Consider the following 20,782-nt stretch of genomic DNA (forward strand, 5'->3'; position numbering starts at 1 on the left):
ACCATGTTTTTGAGAGTGTAATGAAACAGCATATATATCGTTGTTTAAAATATAAATTGATTTAATCCCTATAGATGGATATGGACAATATCTCTCATATTCTGATCCAGGTTTCAACTCTTGCTGATAAATTTAGTTTTATGTGAAATACTGCATAGACAAAGAAAATCACTGCAACATTATTAGTAAGTGCTGAAGATTGGAAAAATTTAAACAGTGGATGGGTTAAAAATATCATGTATCCTTAAATACTATGATATCATTTTAAAATAATGCAGCAATAGATACACTGACATGGAATAATCTCCAACATATATTGCTAAATACTTTTAAAATAATATGAAGAACAGTATATGTATTTTGTTACACCCATTTCTCTTTAACAAAATTAAGTGGAAGAAAACAATCTGCTTGTTCATGCATGGAATAGCTCTGAAAACAACTATTAACAACTGTTTTGGGGAAACCGAATGACTACAGAGCCAGCATGAGACAAAACTTTATTTTCTGTATACAACTCTTTGTAGCTTTTGATTTTGTACAATGTACCTGTTAGTTATAATACATAAAAATTTAAGTAATTAAACATTTTATTTAAAATTAAGTATTTTTATGCCTTGACTCTAGAACTAAATAGACCCGGTTTCATAATTTATTGCCACTCCATAGTATCTATGTGGAACAAGGCAAATTATTTAACATTCTTAAACTCCATTTTCTTTAAGAGGATTATGTTATGATATGCAGTTGTGACCTTTAAATAAGATAATGTATATAAAATCCCTTACACAGTATTCTGCACACAGCACATAATAACAAATTATTAGAGATTCTTTTACCTTTTCCTTCTCCTGAAATTATACCCAAATTGAATTATTCAAATTTTTTTTGACATCTAATTTAAGATGGACCATGATTAAGAAGTACAAACCATTTATCCAAGAGAAGATTTCTTAAAATGATTAGCGGTTTACTTTAGCATGATCCATACACAGTGATATAAGGTTTTTGTTTATATAGTTTTATAATACATGTTCTTAAATAAATTGAAGGTAGACCAGCCAAACCTGTTAAAACAGTATATATAACATTAAAAGAGAACACTTAGTGGTGTCTAGATCCTGACTAAACATGCTTGGCTCTGAAGTTTTATTTTTTAAAAAATTAGCCAGGCATCATTGTGCAAGCTTGTATTAACAGTTTTAGCTACTCAGGAGGAGGGTGAGGTGGAAGGACCACTTGAGCCCAGAAGTTCAAGACTGCAGTAAGTTATGATCATGCTACTGTACTCTAGCATGTGTGAGAGTGAGACTCTGTCAAAAAAAAAAAAAAAAAAAAAGGCCGGGTGCGCAGTGGCTCACACCTGTAATCCCAACACTTTGGGAGGCCGAGGCAGGCAGATCACAACATCAAGAGATCCTGGCCAAAACGGTGAAACCCCATCTCTACTAAAAACACAAAAATTAGCTGGGCATGGTGGCGCGTGTCTGTAGTCCCAGCTACTCAGGACGCTGCGGCAGAAGAATCGCTTGAACCAGGTAGGTGGAGGTTTGAGTGAGCCAAGATCGCACCACTGCACTTCAGCCTGGGCGACAGAGCCAAACTCCATCTCAAAAAAAAAAAAAAAAAAAAGTTCAGGGGAGGTTGGTAGAATTCAGTAGTAAAGCCATCTGATCCTGAGCTTTACTTTGCTGGGAGATGTTTTTAATAATTGATTTAATCTCATTACTTGTTATTAATCTGTTCGGGTTTTCTATGTTTCCCTATTTCAATCTTGATAGCTTGTATGTTCAGGAATTTATCAATTTCTGCTATGTCTTCCAATTGGCTGGCATATAGTAACTCATAATATTCTCTAATGATCTTTTTTATTTCTGTAGTATCAGTTGTAATATCTCATATTACATTTATAATTTTTTATTACATTTCAATTTTTTTTATTTTTTTATTTTTTTTGAGATGGAGTCTGGCTCTGCCACCCACACTGCAGTGCAGTGGTGCAGTCTCAGCTCACTGCAACCTCCACCTCCTGGGTTCAAGCGATCCTCCTACCTCAGCCTCCCAAGGAGCTGGGATTAAAGGTGCCTGCCACAACGCCCGCCTAATTTTTGTATTTTAGTGGAGATAGGGTTTCATCATATTGGCCAGGCTGGTCTCCAACTCCTGACCTCAGGTGATCCACCCACCTTGGCCTCCCAAAGTGCTAAACGCATGAGCTACTGCACCTGGCCTAATTTTTTTTTTCATCTTCTGTTACTTAGTCTAATGGTTTATCAGTTTTATTTATCTTTCCAAAAAAATCAACATTCCGTTTCATTGACCCTTCATATGTTTCAGTCTCTATTTTGTTTAGTTCTGCTCTAATCTTTCCTTTTGCTAATTTTCAGTTTGGTTTGTTCTTGCTTTCCTAGTTCATAGAGGTGCATCAGGTGATTTATTTGAAATCTTTTTACTTTTTTGATGTAGGCATTTACTGCTATAAGCTGCACTCTTACTACTGCTTTTGTCATATCCTATAGGTTTTGGTATGTTATGTTTCTATTTTCATTTGCTTCAAATTTTTTTTATTTCCTTCTTAATTTCTTCACTGACCCATTGGTCATTCAGAAGCATGTTTAACAATTTCCAAGCATTGGTACAGTTTCCAAATATCCTCTTGTTATTAATGTCTAACTTTATTTCATTGTGGTCTGACAGGATACTTAACATAATTTGAATTTTTTAAAATTTGCTGAGACTTGTTTTGTGGCCTAACACATGATCTGTCCTGCAGAATGTTCCATGAACTGATGAAAATAATGTATATTCTGTGGCTGTTAAATGAAATATTATTTAAATATCTGTTAGGTCCACTTGATCTATAGTGCAGTTTAAATCCAGTGTATGTCTTGATTGATTTTCTGTCTGGATCATCTATCTGTTGCTGAGAGTGAGGTGTTGAAGTCCCCAACTATTACTATATTGGGGTCTAAATATAGATATATTTGCTTTATATATCTGGGGGCTCTGGTGTTCAGCGCGTGTGTGTGTGTATTTCATTGTTACATCCTCTTGCTGAATTGATCCCTTTATCACTATATATTAATAATTGCCTTCTTTGTCACTTTTTATGTTGTGGGGTTTTTTTCTTTTTTTAACTTGAAGTCTATTTCATCTGATACTCTATATCTACTCCTGCTCATGTTTGGTTTCCATGTGCATAGAATTTCGTTCTCAATTCCTTCATTTTCAGTCTATGTGTATCTTCACGGGTGAAGTCAGTTTCTTGTAGGCAGCATATAGTTGGGTCCTGCTTTGTCTTTTTTTTAAAATTCATTCAGCAAGTCTATATTTTTTAATTGGGGAATTTAAATGCTTTACATTCAAGGTTATTAATATGTGAGCACTTATCCCCACTACTTTTAAATTGATTTCCGGTTATTTTGCATATCCTTTGTACCTTTCTTCCTGTCTCATTGTTTTTATCTATGCAATTTGGTGATTTTTCTGTAGTGTTAATGTTTGAGTCCCTTCTCTTTTTCATCTACATATCTGTTCTATCAGTGTGTTTTATCTGCATGTTTTCATAATAATTAGATATCATTTTTTTACTCCAGATGCAGAAGTAATTAATCATTTCTTTTAGAGTCAGTCTAGTCATGATGAATTCCCTCATTTTCACTTGTCTGGGAAAGACTATTTCTCCTTTATTTCTAAAGAATAGCATTGCCAGTTATAGTATCCTTGGCTGGCAGTTTTTCCTTTCAGCACGTTGAATATATCATCCCATTCTCTCCTGGTCTGTAAAGTTTCTGCCAAGAAATCTGCCATTAGTCTGATGGGGATTCCCTTTTATGTGATTTGACACCTTTCTCTAGTTGTTTATAGAATTCTCTCTTGACTTTTGAGAGCTTGACCATAAAATGCCTTGGAGAAGCCCTTTTCAGGTTCAACCTATTTGAAGATCATTGGGCTTCCTGTATCTGGATGTCCATATCACTCCCAAGACTTGGAAAGTTTTCAGCTATTATTTCATTAAGTAGGTTTCAATGCCTTTTTTCACCTCTTCTTCTCCAACTCCCATGATGCAAAAGTTGATCACTTAATGGTGTTCCACATGTTCTGTAAGCTTTCTTCATTCTTTATTTTGATCTGACTGGGTTACTTGAAAACACGTGTTTTCAGGTTCAGAAATTCTTCTTCTTGATCTAGTTTATTGTTGAAGCTCTTGATTTTATTTTTATTTCATTTACTGAATTTTTCAGTTTTGAGATTTCTGATTCTTTTTATGATACCTACCATTTTCCTGAATTTCTCATTCAGATCATGAATTGTTTCCTGATTGTGCTGAATCCTTTATCTGTGTTCTCTTGTATTTTGCTGAGTTTCCTTAAGATCTTTATTTTGAATTCCTTTTCAAGCATTTGATAGGTTTCCTTTACTTTGGGGTATATTAACTGGAGCATTTTTGCGTTCCTTTGAAGGTATCAAGTTTCCTTGCTTTTTCACATTTCCCGTGTCCCTACACTGGTATCTGTGCATACAATGGAACAGCCACTTTTTCCAATTTTATGATATAGCTTTTACATGGAAAAACCTTTTCCTGTAGATATGCTGTATAGTCTCAGTTGGACAGGACGCTTTGACTTTGGTTCCGTGCAACAACAGTAATATAGACTCCATATGATTTCTTCAGCTTTCATCAACATCAGTGGTGTCTACTGAGTGCCTCACTGGCCTAGGCTGCAGCTGTTTGTGGATGCTCTGGTGTGGCTTTACTGGAAGCAAGAATGCTGGGAAGGCAAGGTTTTTTTGACCCTGGGGGGTGAACACACGCATGCACACAATGCTCTACCACTAGAAGGGACAGAATTGCCGGCAAGCCCCAGGTGCATGCCATTCTACTCTTAATCTTCTTCTCTCCACTCTTAGCACTCTTAAATTTGTAAAGATGGGAGGGCAGAAGGAAATGTTTTGGAATTTACTTCTCTTCATAAATCAATTGAAAGCTTATGGCATTATTTGTCTTCTCATACTAAAAGAGATAGGTGATACATGGTTTTCTTTCTTCTCCTGCTTGATTTCATAAATTTTTCACAATTAGGTTGAAGAAAAATACACAGTTGCCATTGTCCTTCAAAAACCTCTGTAAGAAGACTTTTAATTATGGATTCAATCTCTATTAGACACATAACTGTGGCTTTTTCATTTTCTGTTGATGTCAGATTTTGTCAGTTGCATTTTTCTGTATTTTTAAAATCTCATATACACTTTTAAAGTCATTGGCATAATGTTATTCTTAATATCCTGTTAGTATATCTCATGTAGAATCAATTTTGCTACTGGTAATATGTGCCTTCTCTTTTATATTTATCAGTCCTCTTAGGGATGTGGCAGTTTTTAAATACTGACATCTTTGACACATCTTCAATCTATGGGGTCTATGCTCCGTCCTCTAGAATCTTTGAGGATAGTAACTGCTTCCACCAATATAACATATGGTAGGAGTGATGTTGTTTGAATTCTAAGGCTAGGTCATAAAATACCTTGTAGCTTCTTGCTGGTTCTCAAGTGAGACTGTTCTCTAGGGAAAGCCAGCTGCCATGTAAGAAATCTGACTACCCTGAGATCACTATATTGGAAAAGCGGCAAAGAGAAAGATAAAGCTATAAGTACAAAGGCAATTAAAACACAAACAGTTGACCAGGTGCGGTGGCTCAAGCCTGTAATCCCAGCACGCTGGGAGGCTGAGGTGGGCAGATCACAAGGTCAGGAGATTGAGACCATCCTGGTTAACACAGTGAAACCCCATCTCTACTAAAAATACAAAAAAATTAGTCGGGCATTGTGGCGGGTACCTGTAGTCCCAGCTACTCAGGAGGCTGAGGCAGGAGAATGGCATGAACCTGGGAGGCAGAGCTTGCAGTGAGCCGGAGCTTGCAGTGAACCGAGATAGCGCCACTGCACTCCAGCCTGGGTGACAGAGCGAGACTCCATCTCAAAAACAAAAAACAAAAAACAAAAAACAGCAAATCAACTACAAACACCTTACTAGTCTATCCTGTGAGGGCCTGCCCTTTGCCCTCACAAATCATAAACCATGTCAGTACACTAATAGAGGCATGGTTTAAGAGAGTACATAATTTAAATAAGTAAGAAGTGTTACCTAGGTAAACCACAGAAGTATAAATGTAATTAATGAGGCTGTCAGGAGGATACAGTGGGTACTTCATATACCCATGGGAATAACTGATTTGAATATATTTATAATCTGTCCCCTCCCTTATTTCACATTAAGTAGTAAGTTGAGAAAGGAGGCCATTTATTTTTAACATGCAATGCTGAAATATCCCTACTTCTGCAACACACAAGGCACATGTTGTATTCCTAGCCATTTAAAATAAACATTTCCAGGAACTTTAATATTATATTATACAAGCAAAGTAAAAAGACTTTTTAAAAATTTTAAAGTTATAGATTGGGGAAGTTCAGAAAGTACTAGCACCTAGTATAATGAATGCTTGGAACCTAGGTATTCAATTAAGATTTACTACATGAATATCAATCAATCCGTCAATGTCAAGTAGTTTATCAGCACAGACCAGTTTCTGGCCGAAATCACAAGTACTACCTGCAATAAAAAGTTACTAAACTATTAATTCATATCCTTCAATGTGGTGGTCCTCAGATACTAGATATCCATTTCCTTGAGAATAGTTTATTTTCTCTTTCAGTGTAAGATTTTTTTAAAAAGAGATTAAAATAAAGTCATCTGCCATAACAGATCCACTAAAGACAAAAGAACCTGAGATTGTTTTTAGCCCAATGAGGAAAAAAATGGAATTGCTTTAATGCTTACGTCAGTTTTACAGCAAAATGAATGAGCCACTTAAAATAATGTATGAGTAACCTACCAAATCCAGGAACACTTTTGAGACTGGCTTTGAGGCAAATTTTCTCCAATCTGAGGTAGCTATATCTCATCAGACAATTCCACAGGAACATCCAGTCCATTCTTGTCCGATGGTTCATTATAATGACACTTCTTTCTCCAGGAACAAATGCATCGCCAGTTATAATCACTTTTACACCAAACATGGTCTCCAATAATGCCTAAGAAAATAATACAGATATAGAGAAAAATATGATTTTCCATAGGTAAGTTTTATCATGCCCTATAAATAAATCTTAAGATTTCTAATATATAAAAGTTAGTATTTCCCATGATCCTTGCTTCTATAATAAAAAAATTGGGTGGTGACGTTATCTAGAAGAATGAGAATATCAAGCACTATTTCTATTTTAAGTTTCTGTGATTTCCTAATTTAAAAAATGCTAATTATCCTTGAAATCAGGATACCTTATTAAGTAAAAAGAAAGTATAAAAGGTTACAGTATATCAAGATTCTACTGTGTAATATTTTAAGGATATATATATATGTAACATTATTACCTTTTTTCTAGAAGGAATAGTCAAAGAATTAGCACTGGGTACAGGGGAAAAAATATCCCAGAAAGTTAAACTGTTCACTTTATAGCCTCCTGTACTATGATGTTTTAAAAACAAAAACATAGATCTTACTTATTTTGACACTATATAAAGAATAAATTAACTATACATCTACTAAAATACTACAAGCCTTAATACCTGGAACACAGTAATGTTCAAATATTTGCTGAATTTGCTTAATTCACTTTTCTGATGGGCCAGGTATACAATACATATGAAATATTTAGAAAAACAATATATTACAGACTTACGAGTTCTTGAAAGTAAAATAACAGCTTATAATAAAACCTGATTATTGATTTCAAACTCCTATTTGAATTCTCAAATTATTTACATGTAACAAATTTACTAGTTAATATTTGACTTATTAATAAAGAGAGAAATTTATCTAAAGGCAAATATACAGTACAGAATCAAAAGTTCTCTTAGCGAATATCATGATAATCTTAAACAAGGTACAGCCAATAGACAAACTGTGGTGTACTCATATAATGGAAAAATGATACAACAATTAAAGTAGATGAACTACAAGTACCTATAGCAACATGAAAGATACAAAGAAGCATAATTTTGAGAGACAGCAAAACAAACAAAAATATATACAATAAATGTCAATATACAAGACTTTCTAAAAGATTAAGATATTTTAAAGATGATTATATAGATGCTAAAATTAGAAAGAACAAGAAGAAAATAACTATCTTAAAAGTCAGACGAATAACTACTTCTACCAAAAGGAGGGTGTTTTGACTGGAAGTCTAGGTAGCTTGCTGGAGAGCTGACAATGTTGTATTTCTTGACCTAGTTGATAGTTACCCTCAAAATTTTTCATTAAAAATTGTACATTTGTGTTTTAATAACTTTTTGGTATGTTTGCTATACTTCACAACAAAAAAGCATTTTTAAAAAAATGAAATATGAAACAGTAAGACTTTGAAACACGTAATAGGATCAATAAAACACTGGTTCAAAATAATATTAGCTAAAGAAATATACTAGAAAGTAAAAAGAAGTTAGAAAAGTTGTATGTCCAAATTGCTACAGAGTCAAGGTGTTAACATCTTGATACAAAATCATTTGGACTAAGTAGCTACAGATATCCCATAGGTCCTCATTAAGTTACTTTCCCACAGCTGAGGTTCACTTTCAGCATGGGTATTTAATCCAGTACCTATTACGTCCTAGAAGGACGGCCTCCAAGAGGTCAATAAAAATGTATTCCTCTTAAGCTGTATATAAAGATATGTCAATGTGTACACATACTTTGTTAAGTAAAATGCTTGCAGTTTTCATCAAATTTTCAAAAGGGTCCATAACTGCTCAACTAATTATAACCCCTACTCTAAAAAGTCCCTTGAAAGTGAAATACCTACATGTAAGACCTCCTGGTAAAAAGGATCATGGCAGAGTCCTCCGGGCTTGGACCCACAGCAAAAAATGTCATTTTTTTTTTCTTTTGAGATGGAGTCTCGCTCTGTCACCCAGGCTGGAGTGTAGTGGCGTGATCTTGGCTCACTGCAACCTCCGCCTCCTGGGTCCAAGCGATTCTCCTGTCTCAGCCTCCCAAGTAGCTGAGATTACAGGCACCCGCCCACCACGCCCAGCTAATATTTTGTATTTTTAATAATGACGGGATTTCACCATGTTGGCCAGACTGGTCTTGAACTCCTGACCTCATGACTCGTCCACCTCGGCCTCCCAAAGTGCTGGCATTATAGGTGTGAGCCACCACACCTGGCCAAGAGTTAAAAATCTTAAGCCTATAAATCCCAAACCTCATATATAACCCTATATATGCAATCTCTAACATATGATACCTATGGATTCCAAACAATCCTTTGCTTTTCATTATGAAAAATAACAAAATTTAAAAATCCAACACTGGGATGGGTGTGGTGGCTCACACGTGTAATCCCAGCACTTTGGGAGGCTCAGGCAGGAAGATCGCTTGAGGCCAAGAGTTCAAAACCAGCCTAGGCAACATAGCAGGACTCCAGCTCTACAAAAAAATTTTAAAAGCTAGGCATTGTGGCACATGCCCAGAGCCTTAGCTACTCAGGAGGCAGAGGCAGAAGGATTGCTCAAGTCCAGTAATTTCAGGTTACAGTGAGATCTGACCGCACCACTGCATTCCAGCTGGGCAAGAGAATGTTGTCTCAAAAAAAAAAAAAAAAAAAAAAAAAAAAATCACCTCCACCACCACCACCAAGATCGGGTGTCCAGGAATATCTCATATAACATGACATTCTCTCCTTTGACATCCAGCATTCTATCAGAATATGCCTGAAGGTTATAAATAACCTTCTGGGCAGCCAAGATCTCAAGTCCACATTAATCAGTTGTAATACCAGATGAGACATATCTAGTCAACCTATTTACAGCTCCTGCAAAGGCAGAAAAACAAATATACTACACAGAAATAAAGTTGTAATATCTATAAAGAACTCCAGAATTCAAATAATCCAGACTAAAAGACTGGGAAAAAAGACACTATTCTCATATTTATTTTATTTCTAGTATACGAGAGAGATAATAGTGTCAACAGTAATAAATCTTACAAAATTTTATAATGCATTGTTTCTTATATTGAAGAGTAACAATTCTGATAATTTTTACCTAATTGGTCAAAGATTTCTCTGTGTATTATTTAATAGAAATATGGAAGCATTTTCCAAGGATCTTTTATATACCACTACTTACTATGTCCAAGTGTTCCATCGTGTATAAAAACACAAAGATGAGAGTGGTTCCTCTCAAGATGACAGAGAAAGTTTTGCCATCATGCCTGCTGCTCTCACTCTCATTTATCATTCTGATGGATCTTTATTTAGTCTGAGGTAATAACAACTCATCTCCATATCTGCTTTTGCTTTTCAGGTTCAGCTTAGGTCTGGTTACTCAAATCTCTAGCTACTTGAGGCTTTGCAATCCCAACTCATTCTTCAAGACACTGAGCACCCACTTTGTTAAGAGCAACAGTACAGACAAAAATCACGTTCAGCAATCTATGTTTATTGAACATCTGTTTTATGCCAGGATTGGAATGGTATCAAAAGATCCGAAGGCTGTGGAAGAAACCTGTGCCCTAGGTAGACAGTTAGAAAATGACCTCTAAATTCTTAAGGCATGATTTATGGTGAAAGGACAGAACTCCAAGTAATTTTCATAATCCCAGGTAGTAATCAGACTGTTTGGTCAGAGTTAAGATTTTGAGAAGCAAAAACTGCTCTGAGCACATGCTGAGTTTGACCCTTACAGTATTGATTATGTTGAACAGAACTGTCCAAAAATGAAAGGAACAAAGACATGCACTCCAAATTATAGAAACATTCAAACAAAGACTGAATGGTCACCCTGCAGATTGTTCTTGAAGGGATTCTTGCCCACAGAGTTAGGTTAGACAAAGTGACCTCTAAGTCTCATCTAATTCTAAGATTCTAAAACACTTCACTGCTATGCCTCTTTTAGCACAGAAAATGTGCTCCTTAAAAATAGTAAGACAAGAAAAATCTTGCCAACGAAATCATTTTAATCCACAAGAGAAACTTAACGAAAGAGAAGATCATTTTGTAACTATTTTTGTGAAGCAATAATTAGTTTAAGTGCATTTATCCTAATTTATTTTTGGTGGAAAATTATTTTTAACTGTTTGGGATTGCTTAAAATAAAGTACATCAATAAGGGATAAGAATAAGTTTCAGATTAAATTCACTTTGAATTTAAAAATAATATATTTTATTATTGCTTAAAAACTCCTTTAGCTCCCTGTACAAGTATGAGATAAAAGGCGATTAAAGACACCCTTGATAGTTCTTCTCCATTTCTTTCAACAGAGACATTCATTATCTCAAAACTAGGATATCAATTTTTCTGTAACCTAGCTATAAGGAATTCAACGTCTGTACATTTCTTAACTAAAAAAACGTTCTCTGCCTGATATGCTGTAACTAGTAAACTAAACAGCTGAGTGACAGCAGTTTTCCAAATGTATACTAATTTTTCACTAGTACTGTGGTAGTTAAATCTTACCTATGTGTTAAACTGTCCAAACAGCTAATAAGACAAAAGTTAGGAATAGGTGAAATTATCTTTGAAAATCTCCTAGGATGGTGCATCTCAAAAGATTACACTATCAGTAAGTCCAGCTCGGCCAATCTTCTCCCAAAATTGTACTACATTGTTATTACCCTACCTGACCATCAGACAAAGTGATTGGTTTGTATGTTGTTTAAAAATATCTATCTTTAAACATAAGAATCATACTCAGTAGAGAACCACTCATACTTCCCATTTCATCTCATATGAAGCAGAAACAATTCATTCTCTTCTCTGCCCACTATTCCCTTACCTATCTTAGTGCATGTAATTGAAACTGTACAAATACTGTGGGTGTATAATGTAATTCTGCAGTAATAGTAATGCTACTAATATTAATAACAGTAGAAACAGCTACTGCAGAATTTGTTTAGTAACTTGTCCTATGAATACCAGCATTTCTTCCAGAGTAAGAGTTTTAACTGTGTACATGGCTGCCCAGAAAAAAAAAGACATTTCCCAGATTCTACTACAGTTTTTAGCTGCTCTTACCAGTACAGTAAGCAAAAGTGATATGTGCAACTTGCTATGTACTAGACACGTGAGTCACTGATACAGAAAGAAAGCATTTGCTCTAGACTTCCTCCAAAGTGGGGCAAAGAAGTGGCAGTGACCCAGTCTTGACCAAATACAAGAGGACATTATACCAGGCTGGAGGCCAAGCTAGATGGATTAACAGGATAGAAGACATCTGAACCCTTGATGACATCAGGACCCTTTGATGACCTCAGAGACCGTAGGTACCTTGCCAGCCTGGCCCTGTAAGTCAGTACAGTTCTACCCTATTTGAGCCACTATATTTTGAATTTTCTTTAAAACACCAGTTTAGCCTAAAATATAAAAGCAAAACTAAAACTAAAACTAAAATTAATATAATACCAAATATTTACTGTGTATCTACCAAATGGCAAGCATTATACTAAAAAGGCTATATATTTATTATCTCGTTTAATCATTACGATGACTTTCTGATATAGGTAGGTAGTATTAAGATCCCTTTTTATAGAGATGAAGAAACAAAAGCTTACAGAGAGGCTAAGGAGCTTAGCCAAGTTCAAATGACTAGAAAGTGGAAAGGCCAATAGTGAAACCAAATACCTGTCTGCAATGTCTGTGAAAATGCTCGCTCTCCAAAAATTAGTGACTGGGCACTGTAAAAGCATTACAATTATATTAATGTTTACCAATTCTCAGAACTCTCAAGGTTTTGGCAGAAAGATTCAACAAAAATGTGTGGTTCATAATTAAAAGATTATATACTACAGAAAACAGATGACATTTAGAAAATGAAGTATAGTAACAATACATGACTATTACAAAAAATCATTTAACCTCTGAATGTTTGCTTTACAATCAGATATACAATTCTGAATCTAGAATAAATCTCAAAGATCATTTACTCCAATTTATTTTACAGATGATGAAACAAACACTAAAAATAGTTATATAAATGACACGAAAACAGTCAAATGTTTCAATAGGAAATGTCTCTGATTTTACGATGACAGTAACATTACTTAGCATACAGTTTGTAGATGACGTTTTAGAAGTATCTACTTGTGATGATTAATATTATGTAAACTGAACAGTATTCTTATTTTACTTAATATATGTATATAGAGAAATACTCACTTTGTAAATAGAGAGTGATAGTGGTTAAGCAACAACATAAAATGAGTATTTTATGGTAAATGGTATGTTTAGGGTTGCAATGAAACACTGGGCTTCATATCATTAAAGCTAATTTTAAAATGTAACTCTAAAAATTAATGGTCTAGGAAAGTCAACTTCTGTCCTCTAAAAGAAAAAGATTTTTAGTCAAATGAAAGCCAGAAAAGAAATTAGTCAAGCTCTGTAAATTGACAATTAGGATAAGACATTTTAGGTAGAGGACTATTATCTTCACAAGGACAGAGATCATATCTGTCCTGTTCATCACTGCATCCTAGCAAAATGCTAGGTACACGGTAGACAATAACAAGTTGCTGGATGAACATTAAGAGATCCTGCCAACTACTCTTGCAATCCAATCACAAAACAAAGCATACTTATATTAAAAAAAGCAAGAAGAAATTTTGCCTAAAAGACCAGCCCTAACAGAGTAAAAGGTACTAGACATCATCCAGCTGACTTAAAGGAAAATATGGCTATAATTAATAAATAGACGAGAAATCTCAAGAAAGTAACAGAACCAATAAAGAACCCAAAATAAATTCCAGAACTTACAGTATTTTAAATAAAAATTCACTAGATGAACAAACAGCAGATTAAAGATAATAGAAGAAAGGGTCATTCAGCTTGAAAACTGATAAATAGAAATCATTCAATATGAAAAATACAGGGGAAAAAATACAAGGGAAGAAAAGGAAGAGAGCCTTTGTGACATATGTGACAAGATAATCAATCTAACATACATGTAATTGTAGTTCCCAAAATGAGGAGAGAGAGAATAAGACAGAAAAAAATGTGAAAAAAATAATGGTCTAAAATTTCCCAGTTAAAAAAAAAAACAAAAACCAACCAACCTATAGATCTAAGAAGCCCAATGGAACACAGCAAAACACATTCAGCCCTCTACATCCTTGGGGTCTGCATTTGTGAATTCAACCAATCATGGGTCAAATATATTCATGGGAAAAAAGGATGGTTGAACCTATACTGAGAATGCACAGACTTTTTTTTTCTTGTCATTATTCCCTAAGCAATACAATTCCCTAACAATAACAACTACTTACATAACATTTATGTTGTATTTGGTATTATAAGCAATCTAGAGAATATTTAAAGCATACAGAAGGATGTGCATAGGATATGTGCAAATATTGTAGAGACTTGAACATCCATGGATTTAGGTATCTATCAGGGGTAGGGGGCACTCTAGTACAAGCAGACAGTCTCCTCTGGTGTGTAACTTACCACAGGTAGGGTGAGCCATGTTGCCACAAGGCGGTTGTTGATCCAGCGATACCAAGACGGGTTTACAAACATCAAAGGTAAAAAGGGACCCAGCATGAAAATGCTTCCAAAAAAGCTTCCCCAAAACAGAGTCAGTATAAAGTAAATCCCTTTCCATGACACCATGATTCTGAAAGATATAAAAAAAAAAAAAAGGATATATTTTGTTACTATACATTTAACGGCTTGAATTCAATTTCAGGATGATGGAGCATAAAATGATCACTAATTTTAGGGCTACAGAAAGGCTCTAATAAACAATATAAGTGCCTGAATTTCAAAGAGGTGACCCTCCTACATGCTCTACTGGTCTAACAAGTTGCCAGTACATTAGAAATTTATATTCTCTGGTCGGGTGTGGTGACTCACGCCTGTAATCCCAGCACTTTAGGAGGCTGGGGGTGGGGGTGTGGGGTGTATCACTTGAGGCTAGGAGTCCGAGACCAGCCTGGCCAACATGGTGAAACACTAAAATACATCTCCGCTAAAAATACAAAAATTAGCCAGGTGTGGTACTGTGCCTGTAATCCCAGCTACATGGGAGGCTGAGGTAGATGTTACAGTGAGCCGAGATCGCATCACTGCACTCCAGCTGGGACAACACAGTGAGACTGTTTCAAAAAAAAGAAAGTGATACTCTCAACAGAGCAAATATCTGACCTCCAAAAAGAGTTATCTAGTTTAAGAAGCCTTTTTTTAAAATCATAAAACCATGTATTTTCCTTTCTAAGGTGTTATCTAACACAAACTCATAAAATATTCCAGAGTGTTTTCCTATCCAGAACTAGAAGCAATTGACTGAAAACTACAGACAAGTTTCCCAAGTTGAGTACAACAGTCCCCACTTTGGATCCATTCCAAGACCCCAGTGGATGCCTGAATCACACATTGTACTAAACCCTTCATATACATTACATACATACCATGATGAAGTTTAACTTACCAATTAGGCGTGGTGAGAGATTAATAATAACTATTATTAATAAAGTATTATTAAGTAAAATAAAGGCTCCCTGAACACAAGCACTGCTATACCCCGACAGTCAATCTGATCACAGAAACAGCTATTAAGGGACTAACAGGCAGGCAGGATAGCATATATTGCATCAACGCACTGGACAAAGGGATAATTCACATCCTGAATGCAACAGAGAAGCATGGCATCAGATTTCATCCCGCTACTCAGAATGGTACACAAATTTAAAACCCATCAGTTGTTTATTTCTGGAATTTTCCATAAAACATTCAAACCACAGTTGACTTTGGGTAACTCAAACCGTGGAAAGCAAAACTGTGGGTAAGGAGGGGACTACTATACACCTAAAAACAATGGCAAGTTAGCAGAGTACATTGAAATTTTTTAAAATCCAGAAATATTAATTCTTTATATTAGAATCTGAAAATAACATCTTGGGTACTTGGTCTTCAATTGGCTTTTTATGAGTTGAAGGGTTAAGTAGAACTTAGACTCTTCACTGGCTATTTCCAAAGATTACTGTAGGGGGTCCTCATAACCAGAACATCATACTGATGTTGGAATGCTTGTTGGAAACATAGTCTAATATGAATAAACATTTGATTTTACAACTTAAACTATGTTAGAGAAAAACTGTGTTTTGCCTCAGAATAAAATTGTTAGAAACATTGAAATGATGAAAAAAATGGCCTTAAAATCTATGTAGCAAAAAGGTATCTCAGAGATCAAGACCTCTGAATATTTTAAAAGAATCACAACAGGAAACAGAATACATTTTCAAATGTCATGGTGCTTTTTAAAAATATCAGACAAACAACAAAACAGGTCAAATCCCTTAAAACACACAATCAAGACTGACAGTATACTAAGTTTTTATTTGTTTGTTTGTTTGTTTTAAGGCGGCGTTTCACTCTGTCGCCAAGCTGCAGTGCAGTGGCGCGATCTCGGCTCACTGCAAGCTCTGCCTCCCGGGTTCAGGAGGTTCTCCTGCCTCAGCCTCTGGAGCAGCCGGGATTACAGGCGCGCGCCACCATGCTCATCTAATTTTTGTATTTTTAGTAGGGACAGGGTTTCACCCTGTTGGCCAGGGTGGTCTGGATCTCTTGACCTCATGATCTGGTCGCCTCAGCCTCCCAAAATGCTGGGATTACAGGCGTAAGCCACTGCGCCTGACTGACTACTATTTTTAAATTTCTACTGATACTTGACAGTACCGTGTACAAAATCCTTCAAAGTACAAACTGAATAAACATCAACTAAGAGCTGGCTTTTTGCTAAACTCTAGATCTAAACTTTTAAGAGGTGGGGTAATGGAGTAATAATGGAAAAAGACTACTGGAAAGCAGCAGGCTGAACAATTCCCAGAGCTCACACATGGGGCCTGAGTGGTCTGTTACCACCTATCCTCAACTTTCCTTTCTCTGAGGCTCAAGTCTTCCTCTTTGCATTGATGACACTATAGCTAGCTTCTCCCCAGAAAAAAGAAAAAGAAAAACCCTACAAACATCTAAATTTGGTATTCTCAATGCCTACCTCCTTTTATACACCCGCCCCGCCCCCCAGTCCTGCAATGCTGCTGCTCTATTTGAAATCCCTGTAACTACCTTTATCTACTGTTGTTGTTTTTTTCTGCCAATTAGTGATTAGCTAGCTCTGTGTTTAGACCCTCACCCCTCAACTCCCTGCAGAGCTACACTTCACATTGTATCCATATATAATGCTTCCCCCATCAAGGCTCTGGCATGCTTCTTCCTCACCAATTTCTGATTTGATGTGATTAACAGAAAAAAATATATAAAGTAACTGAGCTATCATATAATAAAATATTTTCATTATGCAGTGATGAAGCTGAGGCTCAGGAGAGTTAAGAAGACTTTCCTAAATCCACACAACAAATTAGTAGCATCAAATCTTTTCTGCTTACTGCTGCTTCTGCTATATCATGCTCTCTTTCTCCTGTGAAGGAGCCAGAAATTAGCCCTGAAATATGTCTCTAAACATAGACTTAAACGGGTAGGAAGGTGTGTGTCACATGAATATACAGGGATTACTCAGACCAAATCTAATCTAAAATTATTTCCATCCTACTTCTATTCCTTCTCCTTTCAATCATTTGTTGATTTTCAATGATTCAATAAACATACAAAGATATCCCAATTACTGTGTGCCAGACACTATGTTAGTCATCTGGAGATTATAACAGTGAATATGACAGAAATTGCAAAGCTCTCACAAATCTAATGGTCCCTCCATCTCTTCCTTATGAGCTCCTATGTGGCTCTGCATTTAATCTAGCCCTATTCTGTATCTTCTTCCAAGTCTCAAGAGTTTGATGGACAAACTTGGTTCCAAATTATGCTAGCTATATACTTATTTGGAATAGCTAAAAAAAAATTCTTTTTAAACAATAAAACTACTGACAATACCAGGAGCTGACAAGGATATGCAGCAACCAGAACTTGCAAACACTGCTGGTGGGAATGCAAAATGGGATGGCCACTTTGGAAAAGTTTGGCAGTTTCTTAAAATGCTAAATAGACACTTACAATAAAATCCAGAAATTCTACTCAATATCTAAGACAAATGAAAATGTATGTTCACACAAAAACCTATACATAATTATTTACAGCAGCATTATTCATAATTACCAAAAACTGGAAACCACCCAATTGTCAGTCAGGGAGAATGGATAAACAAAACCATAGTACATCCACACAATGACATACTACTCAGAATAAAGACAAACTATTGATCCATGCAACATGTTGAGTTAATCTCAAATGCATTATGCTTAACAAAAGATTTGGTTTTAAAATCTTTTACTGGATTATTTCATTTATATGACATTCCAGATAAGGCAAAACCAAAGGATAGGGAAACAGATCAGTGGTTGGCAAAGATTAGAAGTAGGGAAATGGTTTGATTACAAAGAAACAACACAATATAAGTTTAGGGGTTGGTCGGGCACGAGGTGGCTCGTGCCTGTAATCCCAGCACTTTGGGAAGCCGAGGGGAGCAGATCACGAGGTCAGGAGATCGAGACCATCCCGGTCAACATGATGAAACCCCGTCTCTACGAAAAATACAAAAATTAGCTGGGCATGGTGGCGCGTGCCTGTAATCCTAGCTATTTGGGAGGGTGAGGTAGGAGAATCGCTTGAACCCGGAGTCGGAGGTTGCAGTGAGCTGAGATGGCGCCACTGCGCCCCAGCCTGGCAACAGAGTAAGACTCCCTCTCAAAAAAAATAAATAAATAATAAAAAAAGAAGAAGTTTAGGGGGTTGAGGAAATTGGAAACTGTTCTATTTCCTGTTTAGGTTATGTTACAGGAAAGCTGTCCTGATCCAGACCCCAAGAAAGGGTTCTTGCATCTCACACAAGAAAGAATTCAGGGCGAGTCCACGATGCAAACTGAAACCAAGTTTATTACGAAAGTAAAGGAATGAAAGAATGGCTACTCCACAGACAATGCAGCCCTGAGGGCTGCTGGTTGCCCATTTTTATGGTTATTTCTTGATGATATGCTAAACAAGGTAGGGATTATTCATGCCTCCCCCTTTTAGACCTTATAGGGTAACTTCTTGACCTTGCCCTGGCATTTGTAAACTGTCATGGTGCTGGTGGGAGTGTAGCAGTGAGGACCATCAAAGGTCACTCTTGTTGCCATCTTGGTTTTGGTGGGTTTTGGCCAGCTCCTTAACTGCAACCTGTTTTATCAGCAAGGTCTTTATGACCTGTATTTTGTGGTGACCTCCTATCTCATCCTGTGACTTAGAATGCCTTAACCATCTGAAAATGCAGCCCAGTAAGTTTCAGCCTCATTTTACCCAGCTCCTATTTAAGATGGATTTGTTCCAGTTCACACACCTGTGACAGTCACAAGACTATACACATTTGTGAAAATCCATAGAAAGTATATTTTTTAAAAAGGGAACTTTACTGTTTGTAGATTTTTTAATAAATTTTTTAAAAATTATGCTATGTGATATAAAATCTGACAATATTTACTGTTCTCTTATAATATGGGGAATTCCAATTTTCTGGATTATTTCAATTACAGTAACACCTAAAATGTAACTAGCTTTTAAAATATTCCAGGCACTGTTTCATGTATTTTACATGTCGACCTGTTCACCAGTCACAGCAATCTCATAATGTAGGTATTTTCATTACCTTAATTTTACATATAAAGCTATTGAGGCAGCAAGGGGTTAAGTAACTTACTAAAGCTACACAGCTAGTAAATAACAAAACTGGAACTTGAAGCCAGGTAACTTGGTGTCAGAGTCCACACTCAGGCTAAAATGTTACACTATGTTTCCTTTTCAAGAATATATTACATCTGTAGTTAAATATATACCTGTTTTTAAATAGGCTATAAAATAAAGATTTACAACTATAAACTAAATGTTTAATACCTCATACAAAAATTATTCTGAATTTTAGAATTCATAGAAACTTAGTGAGAAAGCCTTATGTCTTTCTTATCTTACTGTTACTGGCAGGTCTTTGTTCTTAGAGCTCCCAAGATGGTGGCGGGCTGCTCCCAAGATGGCAGCAAGCCTTCTGCTCTCTGACCTGGGGGGTTCTTGGCTTCACGGATTCCAAGGAATGGAACCTTGGGCCATGCGGTGAGTGTTATAGCTCTATTAGAAGCCATGGGTCATGGAAGAGAACTGTGGAACCCAGCGACTAGTGTTCAGCTTGATTAGGACGAACACATGCACTTAGCACGCAGAAACAATGGCGAGCCTCTAGCCTCATCGGGAGTGGCAATGGGCGTCTTGCTGGATCAGAAGTGCAGTGGACACCGTGCCGGATCTGGAGGGGTGAAAGTCAGCAGCGGGTCTGTGACGGTGGCGTTCATCAGTGGTGGACGGTGAGTGAAAGCTCAGCTGCAGCCCTAACAAACATGGACCAGAAGGGTGTGCAGTTGCAAGATTTAACAGAGTGAAACCAGAGCTCCCATACAACGGAAGGGGACCCAAAGGGGGTCGCCACTGCCGGTTCAAATGCCTGGGTTTATATCCTGATCTCTGTCCCTCCACCTGTGCTCCCAGGCGATAGATGATTGACTATTTCTTTACCTCCTGCTTTTAGCCTAATGGGTATTTTAGTGAGCTCTCTTTACTACCTGATTGGTCAGGTGTGAGCTGAGTTACAAGTCCTGTGTTTAAAGGTGGGTGAGGTCACCTTCCCCAGCTAGGCTTAGGAATTCTTAGTCGGCCTAGGAAACCCAGCTAGACAGGACTATCATTACCATCCCT

At 36.5% G+C, this 20,782-nt stretch overlaps 1 protein-coding gene across 4 annotated transcripts in view; it reads right to left on the bottom strand.

The window, feature by feature from the left end:
• Positions 1–20,782, bottom strand: part of LCLAT1 (lysocardiolipin acyltransferase 1) — a 224,223-nt gene that overhangs the window by 112,365 nt on the left and 91,076 nt on the right. For 3 of the 4 annotated variants that reach the window (XM_011972550.1, XM_011972551.1, XM_011972549.1), the window contains 2 exons: positions 14,501–14,669; positions 6,894–7,092 (listed from right to left, as the gene is read on the bottom strand). In XM_011972550.1, the coding sequence (XP_011827940.1) occupies positions 6,894–7,092; positions 14,501–14,665 (364 nt within the window). In that variant the 5' untranslated portion in view covers positions 14,666–14,669. The remainder of the gene's footprint in view (positions 1–6,893; positions 7,093–14,500; positions 14,670–20,782) is intronic. The other variant, XM_011972553.1, reaches the window with a different exon arrangement.

The sequence above is a fragment of the Mandrillus leucophaeus genome, unplaced genomic scaffold, assembly GCF_000951045.1.
Source record: "Mandrillus leucophaeus isolate KB7577 unplaced genomic scaffold, Mleu.le_1.0 Scaffold13, whole genome shotgun sequence".
Lineage (NCBI taxonomy): Eukaryota > Metazoa > Chordata > Mammalia > Primates > Cercopithecidae > Mandrillus > Mandrillus leucophaeus.